The following is a 24,579-nucleotide window of genomic DNA, read 5'->3' on the forward strand; positions in this document are numbered from 1 at the left end:
ACCCATCCCAGCCTCGGAAAAGCATTCCTGACATCGGTATGTCTATCTCTGCATCTCAATTATTCCTTTTTTGTGTGTGTTTTTTTGTTTGGTGGTTTGTTTTGTTTTGTTTTTTTTTCAGGAGATCTATTGAGAGAAAAAAAAAAATCTCAAAATTCTCCACCTACGAGTTGCAGGGAATTTAAAACATCAACTTGAGGTTAACGGCATCGTGTGTAGGATGCGTGGAAAAAATCTTGTGAGGAGGTTTGGGGCAGGTTGAGCCAAGGAGGACGGGAGTGTCAGTGGGTAGTTGCTTGTTTCATGCTTTACCTTGAAATACTGCCCAGCATCACGCCTAGCGCCCGACGGGTGTGGGTGGGATGGGCTGTACCCCGTGTCCCGCTCCTGTTCCAGACAGCATCAGCTTCAAGAACAAGCTCATGTCTAAAACATCAGCTTCTATGAGATTTTTTTTTAATGACTTAACGAGAAGTTTTTGTATCAGCTGAAAATGAAAACAAACTTGAGTATCATAGAATCGTAGAATCCCAGGATGGTTCGGGTGGGAAGGGATCATTAAAGCCCACCCAGTCCAACCCCCTGCCAGGAGCAGGGACATCCCCAACCAGATCAGGTTGCTCAGAGCCCCGTCCAGCCTGGTCTGGAATGTTTCCAGGGATGGGGCATCCACCGCCTCTCTGGGCACCCTGGGCCAGTGTGTCACCACTCTCAGTAAAAAAAATTTCCTCCTCCAGTTTAAAACCATCACCCCTTGTCCTATCAGTACGCGCCCTTGTCAAAAGTCCCTCTCCAAATGACCTGGCAGTGAGCCCATCTGGGGCACCAGTGCCTTTCCAAATGTCAAAGGAGGACTTAATTTTTTAATAGTATTTATTGGAGATTTGCAGGGGTTTGGCCTGGTTTTGGCACCGGTGCAGGAGCAGCCCATAGAAGTTGTTAATAACGAGATGGTTTCTCCTTCATGTTTACCTGGCTCTGTTCACCTGGGGACCTCGAGCTCCTTCACACCGCGCGGTTTCTCTGCGGGGAGACAGATGGGTGGAAGAAGCTCCGTCGGTTTTGTCAATCGCTGCCTGGAAATGAAGCCTTTCTCTGGGTCGGGTCTCTAGCTCTTATTTTTAGTTATGCTATTGCTGCGGTTAATCACTGCTTTAAAATCAAGGTATTCATCCGATAGCAGCCTATGGGAGGAAGAAGATGGTTAAAGGAACTGGAAAGAAGTGTCTTCTCACGTGTTTATTTTGGGTGTAAATCTTTGCCATATGCAAATGTGAATATTGCAAAATTTTTTTTTTCCTGGATGACCAAATTAAGAGCAAGTGATGCTCTTCTCTGGAGTTGTACCTTGTCCCCAAGGAAGCGGCTCCCACATCATGCAGGTGACAACCCCATCCCAAGTGTCCTCTTCTCCACCTGGAAAACTGGGAATGGGAGTTCATGGAGGGTTCACACAGACGTTGGCTGCAGCTGGGTGGCCTTCATGGCGAAGCCATGGGGCGGATGGAAGGCTGTTTTAGTGTCACGCCTAGGCAAGAGTTTTGGTGGGTTTTAATGAGTCCTTAAGCTCGGCATAAACTGTATGGCTGGGAAGTTGGTGTGGTTTTCATAGAAAACTCTCAAAATAGTTGCTGGGGATCTGTGGTGCGTGTGGAGGCAGTGGGTTTTAAGGAGGTACCTTTTAAAACGGAGCTGTGAGGTGGGACCTGCTGTTGGCCATGGAGCAGATGTGATGGCAAAGCCATGCAAAGAAAAGGAGAGGTTTGCAATGGGATTATCTTTTTGGGAGATGTCGGGGGCGGGAAGAAATACCAGCATGGGGGATATAATATGTGTGGGCATCCCTTGGATGTTCTGTGTGGGGAGCGCTGCCCCACAAACAGCCCAACACCCTCCGGTAGATGCTTGGTGCTCGGGCAGGCACATGGGAGCGTCGTCGTCTCCCATTCCCAGAAAACCAAAACTGCCTAAAAATAGACATCTGAGTGTCATCTGGGAGGGAGAGCCTGTCCTGGACAACTTCTTAAATAGCACAGCAACCTTTAGAAACGCATCTGGTGTTTTTGTGTGTGTGCCAGCCGTGAAAGAAAGCCACAACTGTACCCAGATTTAATTTAGTGACAATATTGGTGGGGACGTTTGTGTCCCGCATCCCTCGGTTGTCGCACACCCGGTCTCTGAAAGTCAATGTTAAAAATCTAATCTCTGGGGAAAGCAAGTGGTGAGCGATTCCTGCAGCTGCTTCACTGAGGCTGGTGAATAACCTATGAGCAACAATTTGCGTTCTTCTGATGCTAAATAATTCTCAAATGCTCAGCTCCGTTGCAGAAGAAAGATGAATTGATGTCCTGCTGGTGACGCCTTTTATTTTGAGGACAGCCTCCAGCTGCTGGGCCGGTCCCTGAGCTTTGCTCTCGGGCTGGGGCTCGCTCTGAGCTGGGTTTGCTGAGCATCCGTGCGATGAGATGGAAACATCTGGGCTCCTTGCTGCACCCAGCTGCAGTGATGCCAATTTTTCTGCTGGGTCTTGCCATGGGAAGAGCCTATATTTATATGGAATATAATATATATTCCATAATATAATATAAATATATATATATTTATATGGAATATAAATATATAAATATATTTCCATGGCTCAGGGTGTATTCCTGCATGCTGGGGCTGCAGTTAAAGCCCCAGCCCCTTGAACTCCTGAGTCCAACTGTTGCGATGAGCGTTTGGGCGGTTTGTGAAGGGAGAAAGGTGCAGACCCAAAGGAAGGGGGAAGACGTGACCGTCCTGGGAGCCCAAACCCCTCTGGGTACGTGGGGACGGACGCTTGCTGCTCCGGAGCAGACAGGATGTACATGTCGGTAGCCACAGCCCCAGAGGTGGCCACTTGGCCTCAGGGCCTCCTCTGAGTTCTCCTTCACGTCTGGTAGCTGGAATAGGATATGCCTTTTTAGAAAGGTGTTGAATGTTAATTCAAAACCTCCTTAGGCAGAGTTCACCGCAACCTGTTGAGAGACTTAATTATCCTCGTGGTGGGAAACGTGACTGATTTCTGAATCAGCCACAGGATCTTGCATTACCTCTGTCTCTCGGAGTGTGGATCCCTTCATCTCCACGTTTCCCTTCCCAGGGTAGGTGCTCAGACCCCAGTACAGCCGCTCCCGACGTGGTTTTGGTGTTGTGCTGAATAGACAAAGCTCCTGCGGGTGCTCATCTCCTCCTCCTCCTCCTCCGGCTTTCCTGTGGCCCTGACTGCTCTGCTCTCTCGTGGGCTGCATGCCAGGTCCAGGATGGCTCCAGAAGCACTGGGTGTTGAGCGGGATGGAGCCCAGGTGTGATGCCACCTCCGTGCTTTGGCATCTCTACGCTTGATGGCAGGGCTTGGTTTTAGCACAAAGCCTTTGATCTCCTTGATGATAACCAAGAGCACCATCACCAGACCCCTTAGTTAAAGGTGGTGCATACCACACCCCAAAACAGCATTATTTACAAGACTCAACAGCATGGCACCTCAACCCACAAATGACCAGTCCTACTGTAGGAAAAAAATGATCCCAGAGCAGTAACTTGCAATGTTTTGTTTTATTCAGACTTATTTGCGGTCTCGTTTGAGACTCTTGAGCACTGTTAGTGCTTCAGTGTCTCCCAACTGAGTTGACTGTAGTACCCATCCATGGGACTGTGCTAACCAGATAATTTTTTTTTTTTTTCAATAACTTGGAAGCATAACAGGGCAGAGTAAATTCTCGTAGGCAGGCGGTAAGGACCTTCAATGCCTGGCTAGCTCGTTATCAAAGGTGGCTTTGTTAGCCCCCCATGGTGAAGCTCAATGTGGTGGTTTAGTGACAGTTTGCACTGGAAACTATCAGTTTCCTGGGATGAAATATTAAGTACGGCAGGATCACGCGGCCGCTGGGCAGAGCTGGATGTGCATACAGCGCTGAGCCTCTTCAGAAGGGGTGTCCACCGTTTGTTTTAAAAATGACTTTTTATGTATTCTGAGGTGGCAGAGCAAGTAAGCTCCCATGGGTGACTCCTCCAGCCTTTTTTTTTTTTTTTTTTTTTTTTTTTTTTTTAAGGGGTTTTCCAGCAAATACTCAGGAAAAAAAAACAATTCCTGACTGGTTACAACATAGACTTTGCTTGTGCAGGGAGAGTACTAATTCGAGTCCTTATGCTGGGGTGCAGCTGGTTTCTGGACCCCCACCAGTCATACCTCAATCAAAATTATCATCACCAAAAATCTTCAATTCTAGGTAAACCTTCTGATTTCAATCCAAAGCTTCTTCCCAGGTCAAATGTGCACCACTCTGGTGGTCTGTGCTCTTGCTGGGAGGGCTAGCTGTCTCTTGTCCCCATCTCCAAGGATTTGGTGGTGGTCCCTTCCTTGAGTTGGAGGGTGGTGGCTTCCATCAATGGGACCTGAGATAAAAACTACCGTACCTGGGGCTGTTAAAGCCCAGGGGCTGTTCCTGCTCCCTGAGCCGCTCCTGTGGCACCTTCCTCCTTCATTGAAGCTTCATTCAGTGTGAATGTGCACTAGTTGTTGATTTGAAACAAAACACTCTGATCTGGCCTCAGGAAAGATTCCTCTTTGGAAAGAAGTTATGGGTTATTTCTATTTTTTTTTTTTTTTAATACAACAGGAGCTGAGCTGTAAGAAATGGTCAGGCACTGGAACAGGCTGCCCAGGGGAGTGGTGGAGTCGCCATCCCTGGAGGTGTTCAAAGAACGTGTAGATGTGGCACTTCAGGACATGGTCTAGTGGACATGGTGGTGTTGGGTTGACAACTGGACTTGATGATCTTGGAGGTCTTTTCCAACCTTAAAGATTCTATGATTCTACGGAATGCACTTTTTTTGTTGTTGTTGTTGTTCTTGTTAAATTGGTAGGAGTATCTTCACCATGTGTTGCTTGGGAACTATGGTCCTGGAGGATGGGACATCTTGTCCGGTGGAGCCAAGTGCTTGAGCAGGCTGGCCTCAGCAGACCCGTAGGAGAGGCTGGAGGAGAGCACTGAACCACAACGCATGCTGGGGACAGGGAGCTGGAGAGTGTGTTGTCAGAAAGTGAGGCTAGTGCCAGAAATAAACACCCTCAGCAACGAGGAAAAGAGAGGGAGACCACAGCAAACACAAAGCTGTTTGCAGTACCAGGTTGGACGGGGCTCTGAGCAACCTGGTCTGGTGGAAGAGGTCTCTGCCCAGGGCAGGGGGGTTGGAACTGGATGGGCTTTAAGGTCCTTTCCAACCCAAACCGTTCTGTGATTCTGTGAATACCAGGAGCCTGGCGAAGCCCACAGCCTTGGCTGGGCTGGAGTCTGACACGCAATTGGGAAATACAAGTGCTGCTGGTTAAAAAGTGAGTCTTTGCTGAAACTTAGTCTACTGCAGTGGCTGAGATGCACCATTTTCAATTAGGAAAGAAACCAGGTGGCAGTGGAGGCAATGGTATGTGACTAACTGCCTGTGATGATATTTAATGGTGACAAATTTGTGGCTGCAGCCTGGTGCCTGCAGTGACACCATGGCGGGCGAGCAGCAGAAGACCTTCTTTCATGAAGGACTCACGTTTGTAAGGACTCATGGTCTCACAGACCAGGGCCAGGCATGCGAACGGTGCCATCGCTGCCCGACTGCTCCTTGCTGATGATCCACCTTCTCTACTCTGGTGTAACCTCTGCAATTAGACTTGTAAATGAAGGCAGTTAAAATATTCATGAGGGTATCGAGGCAGCGTGCGGAGGGCTTGGCTCCTCGCTGCGTTACGGAGCCTGCTGAAAGGTAGTGAGCTTTCATGCAAAGGCTGGTTCAGGTAAAGCATTTCAAGTGTTATGAAGATGTATATTAATTTAATTACATGCAAGATGAGGAAAACCAAAAATAGCATGAAGCAGTGCGGTTACTGAGACTTGACTTTGCTGCCAAAGCAGCTGGGAATCCCTGGTTTTGCAGGATTGGACCAATGGACCAGACTTGCCCATTTTCACGTGAAAAATGTCATTGGTGCAGCAGCGGGGCCTGAAGTAGGCGCAGGCTGGTGCTGCATCAAACAAGGGCAAACTTCTGGGCTGGCCTGAGAGTGGTTGAGATGCTGCTGTGGGGCTTGAGGTGGTAAGACCCTCACTTCTTAAACTTTAATTTACCGTTTGACTCTTTCCTCTGGGTATGACCTGGAATTCACTAGTTTTGTCTTGTCTCTTTTTTTTGTTTGTTTGTTTTGTTTTGCTGAGACAAAGGAGGATGATTATTTTTTCAGCAAAGCAAGCCAAAACCAAATACAAGTCCTTTGGCCATGAAACAGCAGCAGGTTGCTGTGTCTTTGGACCTAGCAAAGATAATTCAGTAAGAGCACGGGCAGGTTAGTGTGCTCAAATCGCCTCCAAGCTATGTGCAAAAAAAAAAAAAAAAAAGGCCACACAACCAAGCCAAAGAAAGATCGAAGCCAATGGTGATTATTTCTTATTCCTCCTGACTTCTCCTTCTTCCTTCTTCTTCCCCTCCCCGCAGGTACTTTGGTCTTGAGTCTCTGGCATGGTGATAGATAACGTTTATCTCCTCGCACACGCTGTTGGACTAATTTCAATAATTTTTTTTTAGTCTTCACAAAAGAGCGTTTAAGACAAGGACATTCTTGTTGATGTCTTCTCCTTTTTAAGAGCTGTGTTGCTTTCATGAGGCCCATCCTCCCGAGCGAGCAGCTCTTCCTCCAGGGCCCCCTCTCGATATTTGGGGGTTCAGAACCACCAACTGCTCCCACCACCTGGGGATGGAGGGTGAGGGGCTGAGTGTAGGAGAACAGGGCTATTTTTCTTCTAGAGATGTGAAGTCTTTAGTGTAGAAAATGAGACGTTGGTTGTTTTTAGGAATGAAGTTCAGAAAGCTTTGTGGTGTTAAAAACACTAGTTCATATTTCTCAGATGCCAATTCTTAAGTAGACCAGGAAAAAAAGGATAATAGTAAACAAAAGGTGAATCCCCCGATTCAGGGAGTTATTGGGTTTGGAATGAGATCCCTGGCACATGGTGGTTAGTTCAGCCTTGGCTTGTGGCTACTTTGAGTCTTGGAGTAAGAGCACTCAAAGCCATTTGACTTGATCAAGACTAGTTAGAGCATGTGAAGTTGTCATACCTTGGGGGGACCAGTGGCTTTTCCTGTGTTTGTCCTTCTGTGGCCAAGGCTGGTGGCCTCAAGAGGCATGAGCTCCTCTGAGCTGCAGCCACCCAAAAGCAGAGCTGACCTGGAAAATCACTGTGGTGTCCCCCACCAAACCACAGACCTTTCTGGTGTCACCATCAGGGGACCCGCAGGCAGGGTCTGGCCCCAGCGTGGGCAGTGGGGTTTGGCAGGGGACCTGCTCCTGCCAGCTCTCAACAACTGTCTCCAAAGGAGGCTTTCATTTTTAATCATAGAGTCATTACGGTTAAGACCTCTAGACCATCAACCCACCACCATGCCTGCTAAACTATGTTCTGCAGTGCCACGTCTACACGTTCTTTGAACACCTCCAGGGATGGTGACTCTACCACTTCCCTGGGCAGCCTGTTCCAATGCTTGACCTCTCTTTCAGTAAAGAAATTTTTCCTAATATCCAACCTAAAGCTCCCCTGCCGCAACTTGAGGCCATTTGGATTCATCTTATCGCTAGTTACTTGGGAGAAGACTGACACTTCCCAAATATCTTTTAAGCAGATGGTGGGCCTATTATATAACTGAGCAGAAGGCTTCGTTACAAAATTTAGCCAAATCAGGCTGCTCTTCAGTTAAGACTAAACAACAACCCATTTCTGGGGTTTTCGGCCCTCCCCGTTCTACTTTGAGTTTGGAGGATGAAGTTATTCTAGGGGATGAGATCAATGGAAGTCTTCTCCAGTTTATTAATAACTTGCTTGAGCTTTGATGAAGCCGTAAGAAAGCTGGAAGGCGAGATGTAGTAACAACAAAGCTGTCCATGCAAGGTTGTGGGATGAGCCCACAGGGGTTTACCTGTTTCATGGGGTAAATGTCCAACCTAAAAGCTCTGTGAGAGACCTGCTGGAGCTTCTCTTGGTCCAAGGTTGGTTGGCTTGGCCCTACGTTGGCCCAAAACCCACTTGGCCATGGGGTTTTGAGAGCCTTGTATTTTGCTAATATTTAAATCCAGCATTCTTGATGTGCTGTGGCAATCTAGCATTTGTACTGCTTGTTGCCTGCTTCAGTCAATGTCCAGAAGATTAGGATGTTTCTTGGAAAATGGAAAACAATTTCAATTGAAAGACACATTTAAAGCAGGAAGCCGACCAAGGAAATCCAGTTTCTCCCAAAACTTGAATGAACCTTGCTAGGGTACACAGCTCTTGAGACGAGCGCTCCTGTGTTCTTGGGGTGTCCAGAGTTGATTTCAGGGGAGCTACGCAGGAGACTTGGCTTTTCACTTTAGGCAGAGGGTTTTTGTTGAATCCTAAACAGTATTTTTTCACAAAGCGGGTTTTGGCACAAGCAGAGCTCTGTGCTTCTGGCGCGGCGCATGTCACGTGCGCTGTATCGTGGTGGTGGCAACCCCGGTTTGTGCCGCCGAGCCTTATCTGCGCCTTTGGAAGTCGTTGCATGCCGCAACGAGGAGAGGAAGCCTGGCAGCAGTATTTACCTTTCCCACAAAGTAACACCATAGCTGTCTCCTTGCGTACAGCCGGCCTCAGCGCAGTCGCCCGCGGCTCCTTGGCCGAGCTGAGGGAGATGGGTGCGGGTGCTGCCAGACTTCTCCTCCCCTCCATGGGCTCCCTGGCTGGTGGGGCTCTCTGGCCACCCCACTTCCCAGCCAGCTCCAGCGTCCTTGGTACCAGGCGTGGTTTTAAGCACTGCACAGCTCAAGAACCAGTGCAGAAGATGCCCAGCCTCATGGTTTAAACTGTTTTTTTACACCAAAGAGGAATTTCCCCACCGTGCATTCGTACCCACCTGCAGCCTGGCAAAGGAGTGTGTAATTAAGACAGCAAGCTTAGAAATATTAAGGGTGAAACGTAGTCATGCATGCTGAGATCCCGACCTGCAAAGTCCTGCTGGTAGTTTCTTGGGTTTGAGAGTCTTTTTTTTTTTTAATCTTATTTATGAATTACAGGTGACAAGGGAACGAGGAACCTTTTGGAGGATTTATTTGGACATTGCATTCTTATTTGTATTCCTTCCACCCACAGGACTGAAAAAACGTACAAGGAAGGCCTTTGGTATACGCAAGAAAGAAAAGGATACTGACTCCACGTAAGTCAATGAAACCTCATTAATACATAACGATGCTGGGGAGGAGTTGTTGCCCACGCTCCGGGACAGGAAGGAAGCCAGCGCATCGCAGGCGTTTTTCATCCTTGGGTCAAGCCTTGCCATACCAAATACATTTAAGCAGTTTCCCCTCGTACGCCCGGTAGCCAACAAATAAGGTATTTGCTCTGTGGAGATGATAAAGCCGCTTCTCCGTGTGCTCGCGATTTATGGTGCCAGTTAGCGGCAATCAGAAGGAAATGACTCCTCTGGGAGTTTCAGCAGATTAATCTCTGCCCAAACTACTGATTTGCCCGTCTGCTGAGATCTTTTTAGATGCAAATTCAAATTAAGCGGATGCCTGTGCGTGCAGCGAGGCTGGCTGTGGAGCGAAGGGCGGTGTGCTTGGGGACGGCGAGGGCGCACGGGGCTCGCTGAATGCGCGCTCCTTTGGTTCCCCACATCTGGCAGGGGTTCTCCCAGCATCTGGTGGGGGATGCTGTGCACGGGTGCAGAACCGCTGCCGGGGCACTGGGCGCACCCGGGGATGGCTCTCGGCTGCCGCTGATGTGGCTTTTTGGGGGGATGTCCCAAAGGAGCCTGGGGACGGAGTGGGGCAAAGGCAGTAGAGCCCTGCTCCCACAGCGTCACCTAGCTCCTTAATGTCTAACACAACAGAAACCCTACAGGGTTTTAACTTTTTCTTTTTTAAAAAAAAAAAATTGGTTTTCTGAGCCGTTTTGTATCTCAGTGGTGGTTGGTGAGGTTGGCCATGTGAAGTGAGAGATCTGGCCATGCTCCCAGGGCCATGGTGAGCCCAGCTGCACCAGCACCCGTGGGGCTTTGCCTGCCATGAAAGGAGACCCAAAAATATGGGGGAACATGGAGCACATCCCAAAAGAGGGCTGTGAGGCACCAAGCTGTTGTTCTGCTGGTAGAGTGGGGGTTTCCCACTGGGAATGGTGGCTGTCCATCTGCCAGACACACAGGAGCTCCACTTGTGTACGGCTTCATTTATAATTTATCAGAAGGACAAGCAGGAAACGCGCCGCTTTCCATCTTCCTCTTCTGCTCGTGGCAAATCAACGGAGCCAGGTCTAGGTCCTGCTTTTAGCCAGTGCTGTGATTTCCACACTCACTTGCAGCAGCCTGCTCTTCCTAGAGGCTGGGGAAGCTGGCGGCACGCGGAGATAACGAATGCTGGGGCGTTTGTGGTGGTAATGAGCTCGCAGAAAGGCAACCGTGGGGGAGATGCTGCAATTAGCACGTCGCAGCGATTAGCACGGTGTGGGGTCGTGTGGTGGTCACGGCCTCAAGCAGCTTTGGGCGGTCTCCAAATCCCCCATCAGCAGCCGGCACAGGGCCATGAGGGACAGTGGGTTCCCAGACCCCTCCGGTCACCCCTCACCACGGCTGGGCCACCAGAGCCCCTGGCCCGGGTGGTGGGCATCTCCGGAGCTGCTGCCCAGCTCCCGGCGAGATGCGGGATGTGCTGGAGCTGCTGGGCAGTGGCGAAGGACCATCAGCAGCCAAGGGTGTCCGCAGCCGTTCCGGGCAGGAGGTGACATCCCCTACGCCGGCACTCATGCAGCGTTGGGGAAATGCAGAAGCTAAGGGGATCTTGGCTACTTCCAAAGAATTTTAGGAATCTTTGTGCAAAGAGATCAAAGATGAGGGAGATGGGAGGCAGGCGCGTGTGACGGAGAGGATGCATGGCCAGGGTAGGGCTGTGGGCGATGGGATGGGTGCAAGGAGGAGCCAGCCCCGCTCCTCAGCCAGGAGAGCACAATCATTGGCAGGAGCGCTTTATTTACCAATAAATACAAAATTTGTCATCTGACTTGAGAGGGACGGTACTGAGACCGTCGCACGGGTTTCACGAGGAGTGTGTGGCAGGTAGTTCACATTTGCCGACAATTTCCCCATGAAAACCATTGCTGCTGTAGGCGGGTTAAGAAAACCCTTCCCGCGAGTGGACCGGGCGCGGGTGCAATTTGGGAGCTCACATGCCCGCCTTTCTTTCTTTCTCTCCTTCGCAGAGGGTCGCCGGACAGGGACGGCATCGTAAGTATCGCACGGGCCCCAGCCCCGCTTCCCTCTCCTGCCGCGGCCCCGCCAACGCGAATCCCTCCATCCGCCGCCATCAGCATCTTGTGAACCGTCTCCTCCTTTCTGTTTAATATAGAAAATAAATCTGGGTAAGAAGCTGTCCAGAGTAATGACACATTCCAGGGTTTTGACAAAATCGACATAAAGAAAATGACAGTATAAGCGCCGTGGGCAGGGTGTCCTGCTAACCCCCCGGCTCCGCATCCTCGTTTCCTCTCCCGCTAATTGGCTTGGGTGGGATTTGCTGTGCGATGAGTTAAGGGAAAATTGCCAGAACAGCTGTTTCCAACATCTATTTTTATTTTCTATATTAAACCAAAACCAGAGATCCTTGTTTTTTAATTATTGCTGCTTTTATCTATGGTGTCAGATAGAAACGCCCCTGCTAGATGTGGGTAGTTGGCGGAGCACGTCTCAGTTAGAAATTTGATTTATTTTTATTTTTTTTAAGTTTCCAAATAAGTATGTTGGGCTCAGACTGGGACTGTGCTGGTCGTTATTTCTCAAGCAAATTCAGACGTTAGTAGCTCACCTTATAACAAAAATGAGACCCTCGGGAGGCTCGGCAGGGAGAGGGGTGCTGGGGTGTCTTTTACAAAGCCATGCAAAAATTGGGGTGCCAAATTGCTCCTTTTGTGGGAGATCACTTTTTTTTTCCGTATCTGACCCAAGATCCTTGGCTTAGCCACTTGTTATTAGCTGTTAAGAAATAGTGATTAAAATAAATAAATAAATGAAATAAGATAAACCTGCAGCTCAGGTAGCGCTTAACCAGGCTCTATTCAGCAGGAATAAGTAAATAAAATGAGGAGCGGCCCTGAGCCGTCCCCTCCACGAGCAGAAGTTGTGGGCAGCCAGGCATGGGTGCGGGGACCACGGGCTGAGCTCGGGTGCTGGTCTCCCAGTCTCAATTTTCTGGGTGCCCTGCGGTTTAAGCCGGGTGCAGGGCAGGGTCTCCAGCGCTCCAGCAAGCTGAAGGATGCAGAAACGCAATTTTGGGGGGGTATTACGAAGCCACTGAGTGGATTGGAGGCAGGGGAATTGGAGGATGGAGATGTTTAGTATAAATTTTCCTCTCACCGTAATACTTGCCGCAGGAGGTGCGACGGCAAATCCTCCAACTGCTGAATAGAGCCCCAACCCCGGGAAAAACCCCGCTTACTCCCAACGGAGCCACAACCGAGCCCTCCTTCTCTTATAAAACTGTGCAGTGTGTTTGCTCATTCCTTGTAACTTATTTTTGTGTCTTTTAAAGAAAAAAGAAATAAAATATCTATCTATATATCTATATATATATTAAAAGCCACCCGATACCTTAACCCTTTTTCTGCCAACCCCCCATCCGTTCCAGCTGCCCAGCCCTCATCCCACTGAGCCACCTTGCAATAGCAAACCCGAGAGTGCGCGTGAAGGAGGAAAAAAAAATTCGGTAAGGAAAACAGAGCTCGGTTTACAGCTACGAAAGGGTTGTTAAAAACAGTGAGTAATTTTTGGTTTGAAATCCAGAATGTAGGAAAACGCTGTTTAGGTTCAGTCAGGCAGGTGTATCGGAGTTGGATAGAAACGGGGTTATGTACAAATAGACTGGGGGGGGGGAACTCCGAAGCCCCACATAATTGCATCCAGAGTCTGATTTTTCCCCCTAATGAGGGTTGCTCTGCTCTTGAGCGGAGGACCATGGGGTGAGACAGGGAGGATGAGGGTGCTGGTGGCCTGACCTAGCCCCTGCGCCGCTGCCGCCCCGGGACGGTGCACTAGACCCCGGGCGGGGTGCTGGGGTGGGGGGCGCTGCCTCTGGCAGCGGACGGAAACTGGATTACTTTAGGTACCCAAAATTGAGAATTCAACTGAACTTTAGGCCCTGAGCCGCTCGCTGGCTGCAGTGGCCAGCAGGAGCTTTGGGTGTTGTTTTGGAGCAAAGGGTCCCGCAGGCGATGGATGCCCAAAGCCTCCTTCCAAACCGCCCCCCTCCTTGGTCTGAAGCAGCAATAACCTGTGTGTGTGTTGTCGGTGTGTCGTGACGTCCACCACCGCCGCATCCCAGCCGGGTCCGCCCGCACACCTCTCGCTGCTGCAACCCGACTTCACCGCACGGTGAACGCCCTGGCGCGCAGAGAAATGGCCGCAGCATTTCTCTTCCTTAAGAGATGTTATATGTTCAGCTAATGAATGTTCCAAAAAAAAAAAAGGCATTTTAGCTCTCTGTCATGCCCGCACACACGGTCCCAGTGATACCCAGCAGCATCCCCGCCGGGGCAATGCACTCATATAAAATACACTCCTTTTTTTCTACTTAATGTTAAAATGTGGAAATTTTTGTTTTCCAATGTGCTGCAGAAGAAAACAAATGGAGCCCCAAATGGATTTTATGCGGAGATCGACTGGGACAGATACGTAAGTGTCCTACGGAGCCACCCTGCCGTCCGGCACCCCAGCAGGGACCCAGGCTGTGCTCCTGTGCCGCCATTTTGGGACTTCTGGGTGGACATTTTGGGCAATGTTCAGGTGTTGGTTGGATCTAGATACGTATTTTGTATCTGCACGTCAACAAAATAGCATAAAACAGCCCAGAGCTGCTCCAGCTTTCCAGGAAGAGAGTTAGCATTCCTAATCCTTCTGGGGTTTTTTTGTGCCCTGTTCAGAATTCGCCTGAGCTTGATGAGGAGGGATACAGCATCCGCCCCGAGGAACCAGGCTATATCCTTTGTTGTTGGCTTTGCCTCTCGGTTTACAAACTGTCAGATGAGCTGGGGTTCACAGGCAGGCCACATTCTTATTTATATTTTATTATGTTATTTTATTTTTATTTATTTTCAAACACTATATTATTTATTATGTATATTTTATTCTCTTTTTGACCTGTCACTCCAAAGCTAAAATTGGCTCCCAAGGAATTACCTAAGGCAGTAGAGCAGAAGGGTCAGCGGAAAAGCAGAATTTCTTCTTCTGCCACTGCTGAAAGATGCTGGTACTCGGCGGGGGATGAGCCCGATGGGGAGGAAACCCGGACACTGATGCAAATCATCGTTGGGCTGAACCAGGCCTGGCTTTATCACTGTGAGCACCAGCTCCCATAAAGCATAAAACGTGGATGAAGTAGCGAAATATCTGAGCAGGGACAGGAGGATTTGCCATGCACACTGCTCCTGTCCTTGGGATGATTGTTTTGGGAACACATTTGGGATAAGTGTTTTGGGAACACCTAATTCCCACTCTTCAGGGAGGCCTGAGCCTTGGAACCCCAAGGCTTTGCCCTTGCAGAAGAAATCTTCTTTAACTGTGCTCTACCTACCAAAGGAAAGCACTTCTACTCCTCGAGTGAATCCGAAGAGGAAGAGGAGGCGCACAAGAAGTTCAACATCAAGATCAAACCCTTGCAGGCTAAAGACATCCTAAAGAGCGCGGCGACGGTGGACGAGCTGAAGGCGTCGATCGGCAACATTGCACTTTCTCCATCCCCCGTGGTGAGTCCTCGGTGTTTCTGCCTCTTCCTCCGGTTCCAAAAGCAGTGATGCTCCGCAGGGCTGGCTCTTCCTTAGGTGTCAACAGCCCAGTTGGCATTTGTATCCTTATTTACAGGGTCCCGTTTATGCAGAGCCAATGATGTGACTGCAGGTAGAGCTCAGATGTATTGCAGCCGTGTTTCCAGTTGAAAGTGTCCCAAAAATTCCCTTGTCTGCTCATAAAACACCACTGTATGGGATGTTGGAGGGACATTCTTCACCCCAGGGGTGAATCGGGGTGCTAGGAAGGAAAGGCCTTATCTCCCTCCTCCCTCCCAGTATAAATGCCATCACCCTCTGGTTTTCCTAAGGCTTGTTGAGGTTTCTATCGTCCCATCCCAATCTGTTCAGCTCTGGAAAGATTTGATTTTTGTCCATCAGTAGGCTTTAGTGTGGGATATATTGTGTCTTCAGACGGAGCTTTAATTAGCCTGCATCTGAAGCGTGAATGAATCTCAAACTCTAAGCAAAGAGAAAAGAAAACTACTGCATTTTTTTCTCCTTTCCAAATCAACATCATGTTGTCAGCTTTAATGTTCGCTTCTGGGACGAGTCACTGTCCCTGGAAATACCAAGTCCCTCCAGCACGGCTCTGCTTCCCCCAGCACTTGGTCTTTTTCAGCGACGGGCGCTTCTGGGTGCTTTTAGTGCTGTGCCCAGGGGGTTTCTGGCTGTTAGCATTCAAGGGTTAGAAACTGCAGCCAGCTGCTTTGGGAAGCAAAATGGAGGAAAAAAAAAAAAAGAGGAGTTAAAAAAAAAAAAACCAAAAACCACCAACCAAAACCAACAAGAAAAACCCCCACCGAAATTCAGCAAAAAAGGTAGAGGGGGACTATTGGAGACTGGCAATTATATTTGCCAAATAGGTGGATAATTTAATAATCCCACAGAATTTCTTATTTCTTACTGCAAAACCAAGCTAATTCTGGTTTTGCAGAGCCATGGCCCCAGCAGTTTGCCCATCCTGCGCTGTAGCCAGTGGCTCCAGCGCAGCCGCGGATCCTGTACTGCGGTGTAGGGGTTTCAGAGAGTCTAGCCAAAAATTATAAAGCCATCTTGTCTCCAGCAATAAATAAAGACCTATTAAGAAATTACTGAATGGTTACGCTCTGCTCCTAGCAGTGCAAAGTTCCTCGGTTACTTTTGTTCTGATTTACGAAATAGTTGGGTTTTGCAGCGGTGTACGAGGATTAGGCCGATGGGGTTGGCAGTTCTTCCACACCTCGCTTTTTCCAGTAAAACAAAAGCCCATAAAATGTGTATTTTTAGCTAGATTTGATTGTGTCTCCTCTTCTCTGTGGTGTTTTTTTTCCTGCTGAGGTCAGGGGGAGTTATGCCCTCGGTTAGGGAGGATTTAGCCCCCGGTGAGCACGTCCGTGTGTGGGTCCAGCCCTTTGGGCGCTGGGTTGGGACGCTGGGCGCTTGGCTTCGGGGAAATCCCACCCCGGCGGAGCCCAGCGGGGGCTGGCGCCGGTGCCTGGCTGGAAAGCAGAGCAGATGCGCTCCACTCAGCCGGAGGGCTCAGAAGAGCCCTGTGCCAGGCCAAACAGAAGGCACCATGCTGCTGCCCCGTGTCGGGATCCAAAACCCAGCATGCAGGGAGCCAAAGGGCGCAGATGGGGAGGCGAGCGGTGCCGCGGCCGGGCGCTCCCCGGATCCTGGCAAGCGGCAGCGGCCCCGCTGTCTGGGAAAGCACCGGTGCCCTGGGCAGGAGCGGGCTGGAGGAGCTGTGCCTCTGCGGGAGTTCGTGTAGAAATGGTGCTTTTTGATTCTCCTCTCGCGTGGAAACCTCCAAGAAATGGGAAATGGCCTTTGCCTGTAGCTAGCAGGGCCCGCTAGCCACAGCTACCTGCATCACGTGGATCCTTTCCGTAGGCTTTTATTTCTCTATGCGCTCTCTCGCTCCAATCTTCCATCTGAATGAACGGCAGCGCGCGTGGCTCCGCTCTGTTCTGTTTAACCTGACGCTCCTGGCCGTAATACAAACCTTTTCTTTCTCTATCCCTTTATAGAAAATATCTTATATTCTCATTTTCTTTTTTTTTTTTTTTATTTTTCTGCATTCTTTTAGAGGAAAAGTCCGGTAAGAAATACAGTTTTTTCTCTTACAATTTAAGTCTTGTGTCCTCTTGTTTGCGTGGTCTGTTTTGCATGTCTCTAGAGCTGGAACGTCAAGTGCAAATAACAAATCCTTCCGTTTTGGAAGGCATGCTGTTTATTAGTGTCCTTCTCCCTTGATTTAACTTAGAGCCTTTTAAAATAGAGCTAGGCTGTCTTCGCTTTCAATGTACATAGTTTGGGTGAAAAGTGGGCGTTTTTGGGCAAGATGCTTAAGGGTGTGGTTTTGGGCACGTCTTACGTGCATCGTTGTGCATCACAAAGTGTGAGAAAGCAGAAAAGCCCACCGGTGGGCGATGACCTGTGGGGCCACTGGTGCGCAATGGTGATGGTTTCCCGAGAGGGCCAGGCTTCAGACTGGTCTGAGCCCAAAACGGGGAAATCCACCTGTTCTGCGGGGTTTGGGTTCCCTCAGGGGTCTCTCTGGACGCCGCTCTCCTCCTCCTCGTCACCCACTGGCCCGAGGGAGCCAGGCGTTGCGCTCCAGACAGTGGGAGCTGCGTGGAGGAGGGAGCCCACTCGGTGGGTGAAGATGGAGGGGTGCGATGGGTGTCGGGGGACCTGGGGTGCTGACCTGTCGCTCTCTGACCAGGTGTCTCTTCTCTCTTCCTTCTCGCTGACCGCAGCGGCGCAGCCCGGTAAGCACCCGCGCCTGCCGCTTCTGCCGCTCTGGGGACGGGGGTGCCGGGGGGGTCTGGGGGAAGGGGAGCTGGGTGCCGGTGCCATTAGCCGCCCCGTTGTGTGGTCCCAGGTGATGGTGGGACCTTGTTTTCCCCCACCAGCCCAGTGGGGTCCCCAGTGACGAGCATCCGCATCCTTGCAATCCTGGAGTACCCCTGCCACCTGTCCCACTCCCCTCCGCCCGCACCGCTCCCACGGTCTGGAGGGGTTTGGCTCTTTCTGTGCGCAGGCGTGTGTGCGTTGTGTGGTGAGAACGAGGATTTAGGCTGCTAAAAATAAATTACTTGGCTGAAATCAATTTGCAGCCATCAAACATGAGGATTTTGGTTTTACGCCGTTTCTGACGGGGTGAGGGTGTCAGGATGGCTGCGAAGGCAGCGCTGCCAGGTCCTGGCTTTACGTGGCCCAAAATCCTCTCGGTAGGGATTTTCTGCTTCCCGTGTGCTGGGAGCAAACGGGATTTCCCAGCGCACACGTGCAGCTGGGCACGTTTCAGCCACGCACAGCGAATATCGCCCCAGCCAGGCGATTCCTGCCGCATCCGCTTTGCTCCTGCGGTGTCCCTCCTCGGATGACAATTGCCGTGTGCCCGTGTCCCCATGCGTTTCGCTTACCTGATGTGTTTCTAATTCCAGGGGACGATTAAAAGGAATTTATCCAGTAAGTATGTCCTGCAGCCTTCAAGAGGCAGGGGGGTGGAGGTGGTATTTTGGGGAAGGGGAAGAAAAGGAAAAAAAAAAAAAAAAGGGAAGGGGTTAGGTTTGTTCTAAAGTGGTCCTGGTAGAAACGATGGCACCCAAATGTCTTCCGTAAAGAAGGGGCATGTGTAGAAACGGTGCAGCTCCCTAGTCTAGTGCTCCACAGAAACAAAATCTGAATTAATAAACCAGACCTTTTATTGCCAGCACTTGCACAGTAGGTGTGGGGCGGGACACGGGGTGGGGGGATGGGGACGCCTCTAACCCCGCGCTGTCCGTCCTGTGCCGCAGGTGAGGAGATCGCGCGGCCCCGGCGCTCCACGCCGACGCCAGACCCCGCCAGGTCAGTACGGAGTCCACCAGTGTCATCGTCCAACACAGCTACGGTCAGGCACGTCAACCTCATGTTGTTTTCAGACGTTTTGATGGGCATTTGCACCATGGCTCAATGGGAAGCATCTGTTTCTCCAGATTTTGGTCTTTTTTTTTCTGTATACCTGGGTAGGTCAAACCCAGAAAAAAATGCAGCAAAGCCACTGGGTATTTACAGCCGTACAAATATTGCCTAGCTGAGCTTGCCCCAGTTTGGCTCCTCAAAGATAGCACTGCAAAAAACCATCACTTTTTGAACTCTTTTAGGCCCATGAGACAGTCAAACACCAAGTTTGGTGTTTAAAAAAGCTGCATAAATGCTCCGTGCCGCAGGATGCAGGAGGCATAGGGAGCTTAGCGTCCACGGGCTCTTTGCTCAGATGCTGTGTGAGTAAAGGAGAAATGAGGGAAGGTGCCCAGCCGGTGACGGCGGATCCCACCGGAGCGTGGCCGCACAAAATACGCGGAGCCAAGGAGCTGGATGGCAGTGGCAGCCCTGGGTTCGGATGCAGAGCATCCGTACCGCTCTCCCACCAGCGCGGTGGGGATGTCCGCGGCCGGAAGCCACCTCCAGCCTGATCGATAGTGAGAGTTGGCGTGTGCAGTGGGTATATATCGACTGAGGAAAGCAAACAGGCTGCTGGAGATGGAGCAAAGCCAAATCTCGCTAGAAGTGCACCCTGGGCGGCTGCAGGGCTTGACTCAAGGTGCACTGGACCTGCGCATGGTCCATACTTTTTTTTTTGGTGCAGTCCGGAGTAGCTCTGATTAATCCTGAAGCAATCCGTGGTGCCTCCACGGCGGCTTGGGAGCTACGGGGTTTGCACCGCAGTGCTACGGCCGGTGCTACTGCTCTCCTTTCCTTTTTCTCTGCCTGAAACCCTGTGTTTCGCAAGGTGTCTGTTAGTCTAGAACATGAAACAAAAATACAGACTGATAGTGAAACACCATGTCTGAGCACACACGCAAACCTCACGGTTCCTCCACGCTTGTCTCGTCCCGCAGCAAGAAAGCCGGGGAGGACCCGGCGGCGCTGGCACCGCTCTTCGGGCCCCCGCTGGAGTCGGCGTTCGAGGAGCAGAAGCTGGACGGTGGGTCGGGGGACGCGGGTGGCAGCTCTGGGCAGGGACCCAGGGAGGGCTCACAGCACCCTTGAAGGAGGAGGAAACCCAAAATCAAAGCAGAACGCAAAGTAGTTGTGTTACAGGCAGTGTGGGGTTGGGGGTTATATGGAAAGAGAGCAAGGGTTTAAGTCAATTAGTTAACAATGTGGGCTTGGGACAGATCCTGGAAGAGAGCAGCTAACAAACATTACTAATATTCTTATTTTCCCCAAGAAAAACCCCATTCTCCCTCGGAGCGGTTTGTTCCCGGAGAGGTCATCTCCTCCCTGCTCTGCTTGGCTATCACGAATTGCCAGTGCCACTTGTAGCCTCGTTAGGCCTTGTAATTAACCACTCCAGTTAGTTCTGTTAATCAAAACTGTTTGCATGCAGCTCTCTCTGCATAGCCCACGAAAAACAGTGCAAAAAGTCTAAATGAGAGATAGAAGAGTGGGTTTTTCCCCCTACAACCTCTGTGAATATAACTTGATCTTTTCTCTTTAATACCTGGGGTTTTTCTGCGTTTCCTAAAATTCCAGCCGACGAATGCAATGTTTCACTAAACGTAGCAAGCCTCAGAAGACATAAATGGTATTGTTCTGTTTGTCAAGCGGCATGAGTGTCAAACTAATTGCGTGACCTGTTTAAAAATCAGGCAAGCTCGTAATTATCTAACATCACAGAAACCTCCCTGTCTTTAATTAACGAGAGGTTTAGGTCAGTATTTATTTTCCCCCCTTCGCAGGCCTCAGATGAACGTGTCTCGTTGTGTTTTGGTGTTTGTAAGGAACCAGTTTTCTCAGTGCCCTTGCATGTGTAGTTATTTATTTTTGATTTTCAGCCACTCTAGACCAGCCTGAGATATGGGGGTCGGTCCAGCCCGCCAACGCAAGCGTGGAGTCTCCAAAGCTACCCAGACCTTTTCCAACTGGAAGTAAGTGACTGTGCAGGTTATCAACCAAAACCAAATGAGTATATAGAGAAATGAAATCTAATCTTTTATTCTTCCCCATCCAGACTCCTGCTACTATGCAATTCTGGAATATTGTAATCCCACAGCAAGTTAGAGGGGATTTTCCTCCCCGGCTTGACTCTTGCCTAGCTGCAAAGTCATTCTTTCCCTATTCCTCCTCTCTTTTCTTTTCTTTTTTTTTTTTTCCCCTCGTTAGCCATCAGCACAGCCTATTTCGTGCCGAACCCAGCCCCGGCGCTGCCAGCTGGCATGCTGAGGTCAAGGCAGCCTCACAAGCTTGCAAGGGGATTGGGACACTGGCGGTAGGAAGGGTTGCTGAAGGGTGCCGAGCCAACGCCCCTGCAAAGCAGCGCTGCGTTAATCAGCCGCGACCTTCCTCCCCCTGTTTGAGCATCCCGCATCCATGTGGGGTAGGCGTGTGAGAAACGCGGAGGCAGATACGGGCCTCAGGGGCTACAGCTTTTAATTACAATGGTAACTCAAGGTTTTAAGACATGAGGACAACCTAAGATTTAAAAATGGGGCAAAAAATACCCAAACACACCAAATAAAAAAAAAAAAAAAAAAAAACAAAAACCCAACAAAAAGAAGGCCACTAGCGATTGTGTGTTGCTCAGCGCACCACCGTGAACCCCTGGGCTGCGGAACGCTCCCGCTGCCTGCATCGCACCCTCGTGCCTCTCTTCCCAAGGCACTGCAACTGAATTCCTGCCTCCGCTCTCTTCCGCAGCGCCTCCGCCGCTCCCACCGAAGAACATCCCGGCCACGCCGCCGCGCACCGGCTCCCCTCTGACGGTGGGAATAGGTAAAAACTCGGCACCCAATCTCCTCGCCCAGCCCCGGTAGACCGACGTGGGGGCTGCGCTGGGGGCTCGGGTCCCCGGGGTTGCGTTTCGGACATGGGTTCGGCCTTCGTGCATCCTCTTCCCCTTGCGGTCAGGACGATGCTTTAGGAGCCGTGCGAAGATGCTTGTGGCTCCCCAGCCAGCGTTGCCCTGGGGAAATGAATGCCCTCCTGTCCTCGCCTTTGATACTGGTTGCTTTTAGAAAGGAAATGCAACGCTAACCTTAAAATCCTTCTCAAAATTGGGAATGAAAGGGTGCCTGCAGTAAAGGGCAGCCCGAAGGAAGGGATGGGGAGATGGATGCAGCCAGGGGACGCGAAGCGCTTACAAGCGTATAATTCATGTTGCTGGGGGTGCTGTCTGCTGTCCTATTCTAGCAAAAACTGTGTTTTACCACCTAAACTCAGGATTAGGGGTGGGACGCTGATACGAGGAGCCTGGGGGGGCACGTTAAGCCACAGCCGTATGCACGGGGCTGTCGTGGGGCCACGGGCTGCCCCAGTCCTGTGGCCAAGCACTGCCCTGCTCCTCGCCTCCTCCCTCCATCCGGGCTGTGCAAAACGAAGCGCTGGGCGTCGGGGAGCTGCCAGCTCCCCTCCGGGGAGACAAACACAGGAAAAGAGAGCAGGAAAGGAAGGATGGAGGTTCTCCCTCAGGATTTTGCTGAGGAACCCTGCCTTGGCGTTGGTTGTGGAGTCACATACGAACGTTGATGTGCGGTAGCTCAGTGGGTAGAGCCCTAAAATACCGTTATCTGCCGCTATTGGCAGCTGAAATACGTACACCCTGCGCGCCTTCCTGTGCTGCATGCCTAGTGCCAGGGGTTACAGGGCCAATTAAATATGTATTTCAACATATATTTATATATATGTGTTCATAAATACATACAGCGGAGTGTGTAAGAGTGCTGAGTGTGGAAGCTTAATACCCACTGATAACCCAGCGCGACGATAATGACCTAACGATGTTATTTAGGCGACACAAACAGAGGCTGAGAGCCAGCTGTGAATTTGGGGAGGGTACGGGACCCTTGCGGACGAAGTGATGGCGAAGGCGGCGTGTGGTGCATGCTGTCTCTGATCCCATGTGTGTTGTTTCAATCCAGTGTGGTTTATACGCATGGCGCGTGATGGGATGGAGAAACTTTCTTGCACATGAATTATATTCCTGGCAGCTTGTAAGAAAATATGTTTTTAGAGCATCTATCTCCTCTCGAAAGTAGCTGGCGTAGAGCCCCATAGAGAATAGTGTCCCGCTCGGTTAATGCTAAGTATAAAACAAACTACTCTGACCACAGGAGGCGACCAGCCAGCAGCAGAACTCAAAAGTGACAAACTTCCGTCCATCAATGACTTGGACAGCATTTTTGGCCCCGTCCCATCCCCCAAGTCTGCTGCTGCTAACGCAGAAAACAAGTGGGTCAATTTTTCTGATCAATCTCCGGAAAACGCGACTCCGCAGTTGACGCCCCGGGAAAAAGCGAAGTCCCCGCCGGCGGCAGGCAGCCCCGCTGATGCTCCAGCGGCCGAGCCCTCTCGCCCGCTCCCCTCGCCGCTGCAGCTGGAAGAGGTTCACAAGAAGTTTTCCGAGCAGTCCTACCTTAAGGATGATAACTTGGAGCCGGTTGCCTCTCCCAAAGATTTTGGGCTGGGACAAAGAGCGACCCCGCCTCCCCCTCCGCCGCCCACCTACCGGACGGTGGTCTCCTCACCTGGACCGGGCGCCAGCAGCGGTACGGGAAGCACCAGCGGTACGTCCCACGGCGTTGGGTGTGCTTCAGTGTGGCCGTGACCGCATCTGCCATCCCCTCCTACCTGGTTGTGCCTGTGCCCGGCGCCTGCTCTCCCACCCGGCCGTCCTGTGCTTCCTCGTCCAGCGTCTGCCTCCTGTGTCCTCTCCCCCTCTCCCTGCTGCGTGTCTCATGGGTCTGACAGCCTTTCCCCAAAGCTCCAGTGAGCAGCCCTTCCCACCTCTGCTACGCGCATAACCCCCCCACCGCAAGGATTGCCATTGCTGCAGCTCCGCCCTCAGTAGGCTTCAGAGTGAACATAGATGGAAACATTTCAGGCAAATAATCTAAGTGAGCTGCCATCCTGCATCCATGAGAAATTATTTTTGAGAGCATTGCCCCTGCAGAACCTCGCAGGCACCTCCACCCGTGCCGGTGGTGGTGGGAGACAATGGGCACAGTGGGTGTGCAGCTCTGTGCCCAGCTGCTGTCACCAGCCTCGTGTGAGCTTGAAAGCCGTGCCCTCTGCATGGGGGGTTCTGGTGGTGGGGGGTGCTGCCGGGGGTGTTCCCCGAGCGTGGCTGTTGCTGCAAGCGTGGCTTTGCTTCAGTGGTGGTGGCTTTTCCGTGTCAGCTTGGCGAGGCGGCTGTGGAGTGGGTGGGTGGGGGGTCCAAGCAGGGTGAGCTGCCGGGGGCTGCAGCATCCAGATCCTGGTGGCACTGGTCAGAGCTGGGATGTATCCATGAGACTGGCAGCAGGAAAGGGCAAGCTGCTTCGTAGACTGCTCTCCAACCCGATGCCAACCGAGCAACCACCTTGCGCAAGCGCGGGTCCGTAGGATGGGGACGCGCCAGGGCTCCACATGTCGGGATGGATGGAGAAACCCCCCTCACACGAGCTGGGGCTGGATGGAGCCGGGCTCCCATGGCAGAGCCACCTGCTTGTGAAGACCTCCTCCAGAAATGACCACCTGTCTGCGTTCAGCATGCTTGGCAGCCCACTGGCACCTCGGCCTTACCCCATGCGGGATGGCGAGCTGGAAAACCGTGGAGCATTGAAATACACACACGAAAACCATGCGCGTCTCCAGAAAGCCACATCCCATGGCTGTGGTGCGGATCCAGCACTCTTCCCACTCTTATCCTCTCCACCATTCCAAGGCCCTCATCACCGCATCCAGCCCCAGGGGTGTCCGGCTGCGGTATGCCATGGAGCAGGGT

The 24,579-nt window shown here is 51.2% G+C and overlaps 1 protein-coding gene across 1 annotated transcript in view; it reads left to right on the plus strand.

Moving 5' to 3' along the window:
- Window positions 1–24,579, plus strand: part of SGIP1 (SH3GL interacting endocytic adaptor 1) — a 49,749-nt gene that overhangs the window by 6,080 nt on the left and 19,090 nt on the right. The window contains exons 2-14 of the mRNA XM_086753460.1: window positions 9,168–9,231; window positions 11,268–11,292; window positions 13,675–13,731; window positions 13,980–14,034; window positions 14,626–14,801; window positions 16,912–16,923; window positions 17,585–17,596; window positions 18,275–18,299; window positions 18,629–18,680; window positions 19,715–19,800; window positions 20,654–20,746; window positions 21,516–21,590; window positions 22,928–23,380. Of these exons, the coding sequence (XP_086609586.1) occupies window positions 9,168–9,231; window positions 11,268–11,292; window positions 13,675–13,731; window positions 13,980–14,034; window positions 14,626–14,801; window positions 16,912–16,923; window positions 17,585–17,596; window positions 18,275–18,299; window positions 18,629–18,680; window positions 19,715–19,800; window positions 20,654–20,746; window positions 21,516–21,590; window positions 22,928–23,380 (1,185 nt within the window). The remainder of the gene's footprint in view (window positions 1–9,167; window positions 9,232–11,267; window positions 11,293–13,674; window positions 13,732–13,979; window positions 14,035–14,625; window positions 14,802–16,911; window positions 16,924–17,584; window positions 17,597–18,274; window positions 18,300–18,628; window positions 18,681–19,714; window positions 19,801–20,653; window positions 20,747–21,515; window positions 21,591–22,927; window positions 23,381–24,579) is intronic.

The sequence above is a fragment of the Chlamydotis macqueenii genome, chromosome 8, assembly GCF_036417535.1.
Source record: "Chlamydotis macqueenii isolate bChlMac1 chromosome 8, bChlMac1.mat, whole genome shotgun sequence".
NCBI lineage: Eukaryota > Metazoa > Chordata > Aves > Otidiformes > Otididae > Chlamydotis > Chlamydotis macqueenii.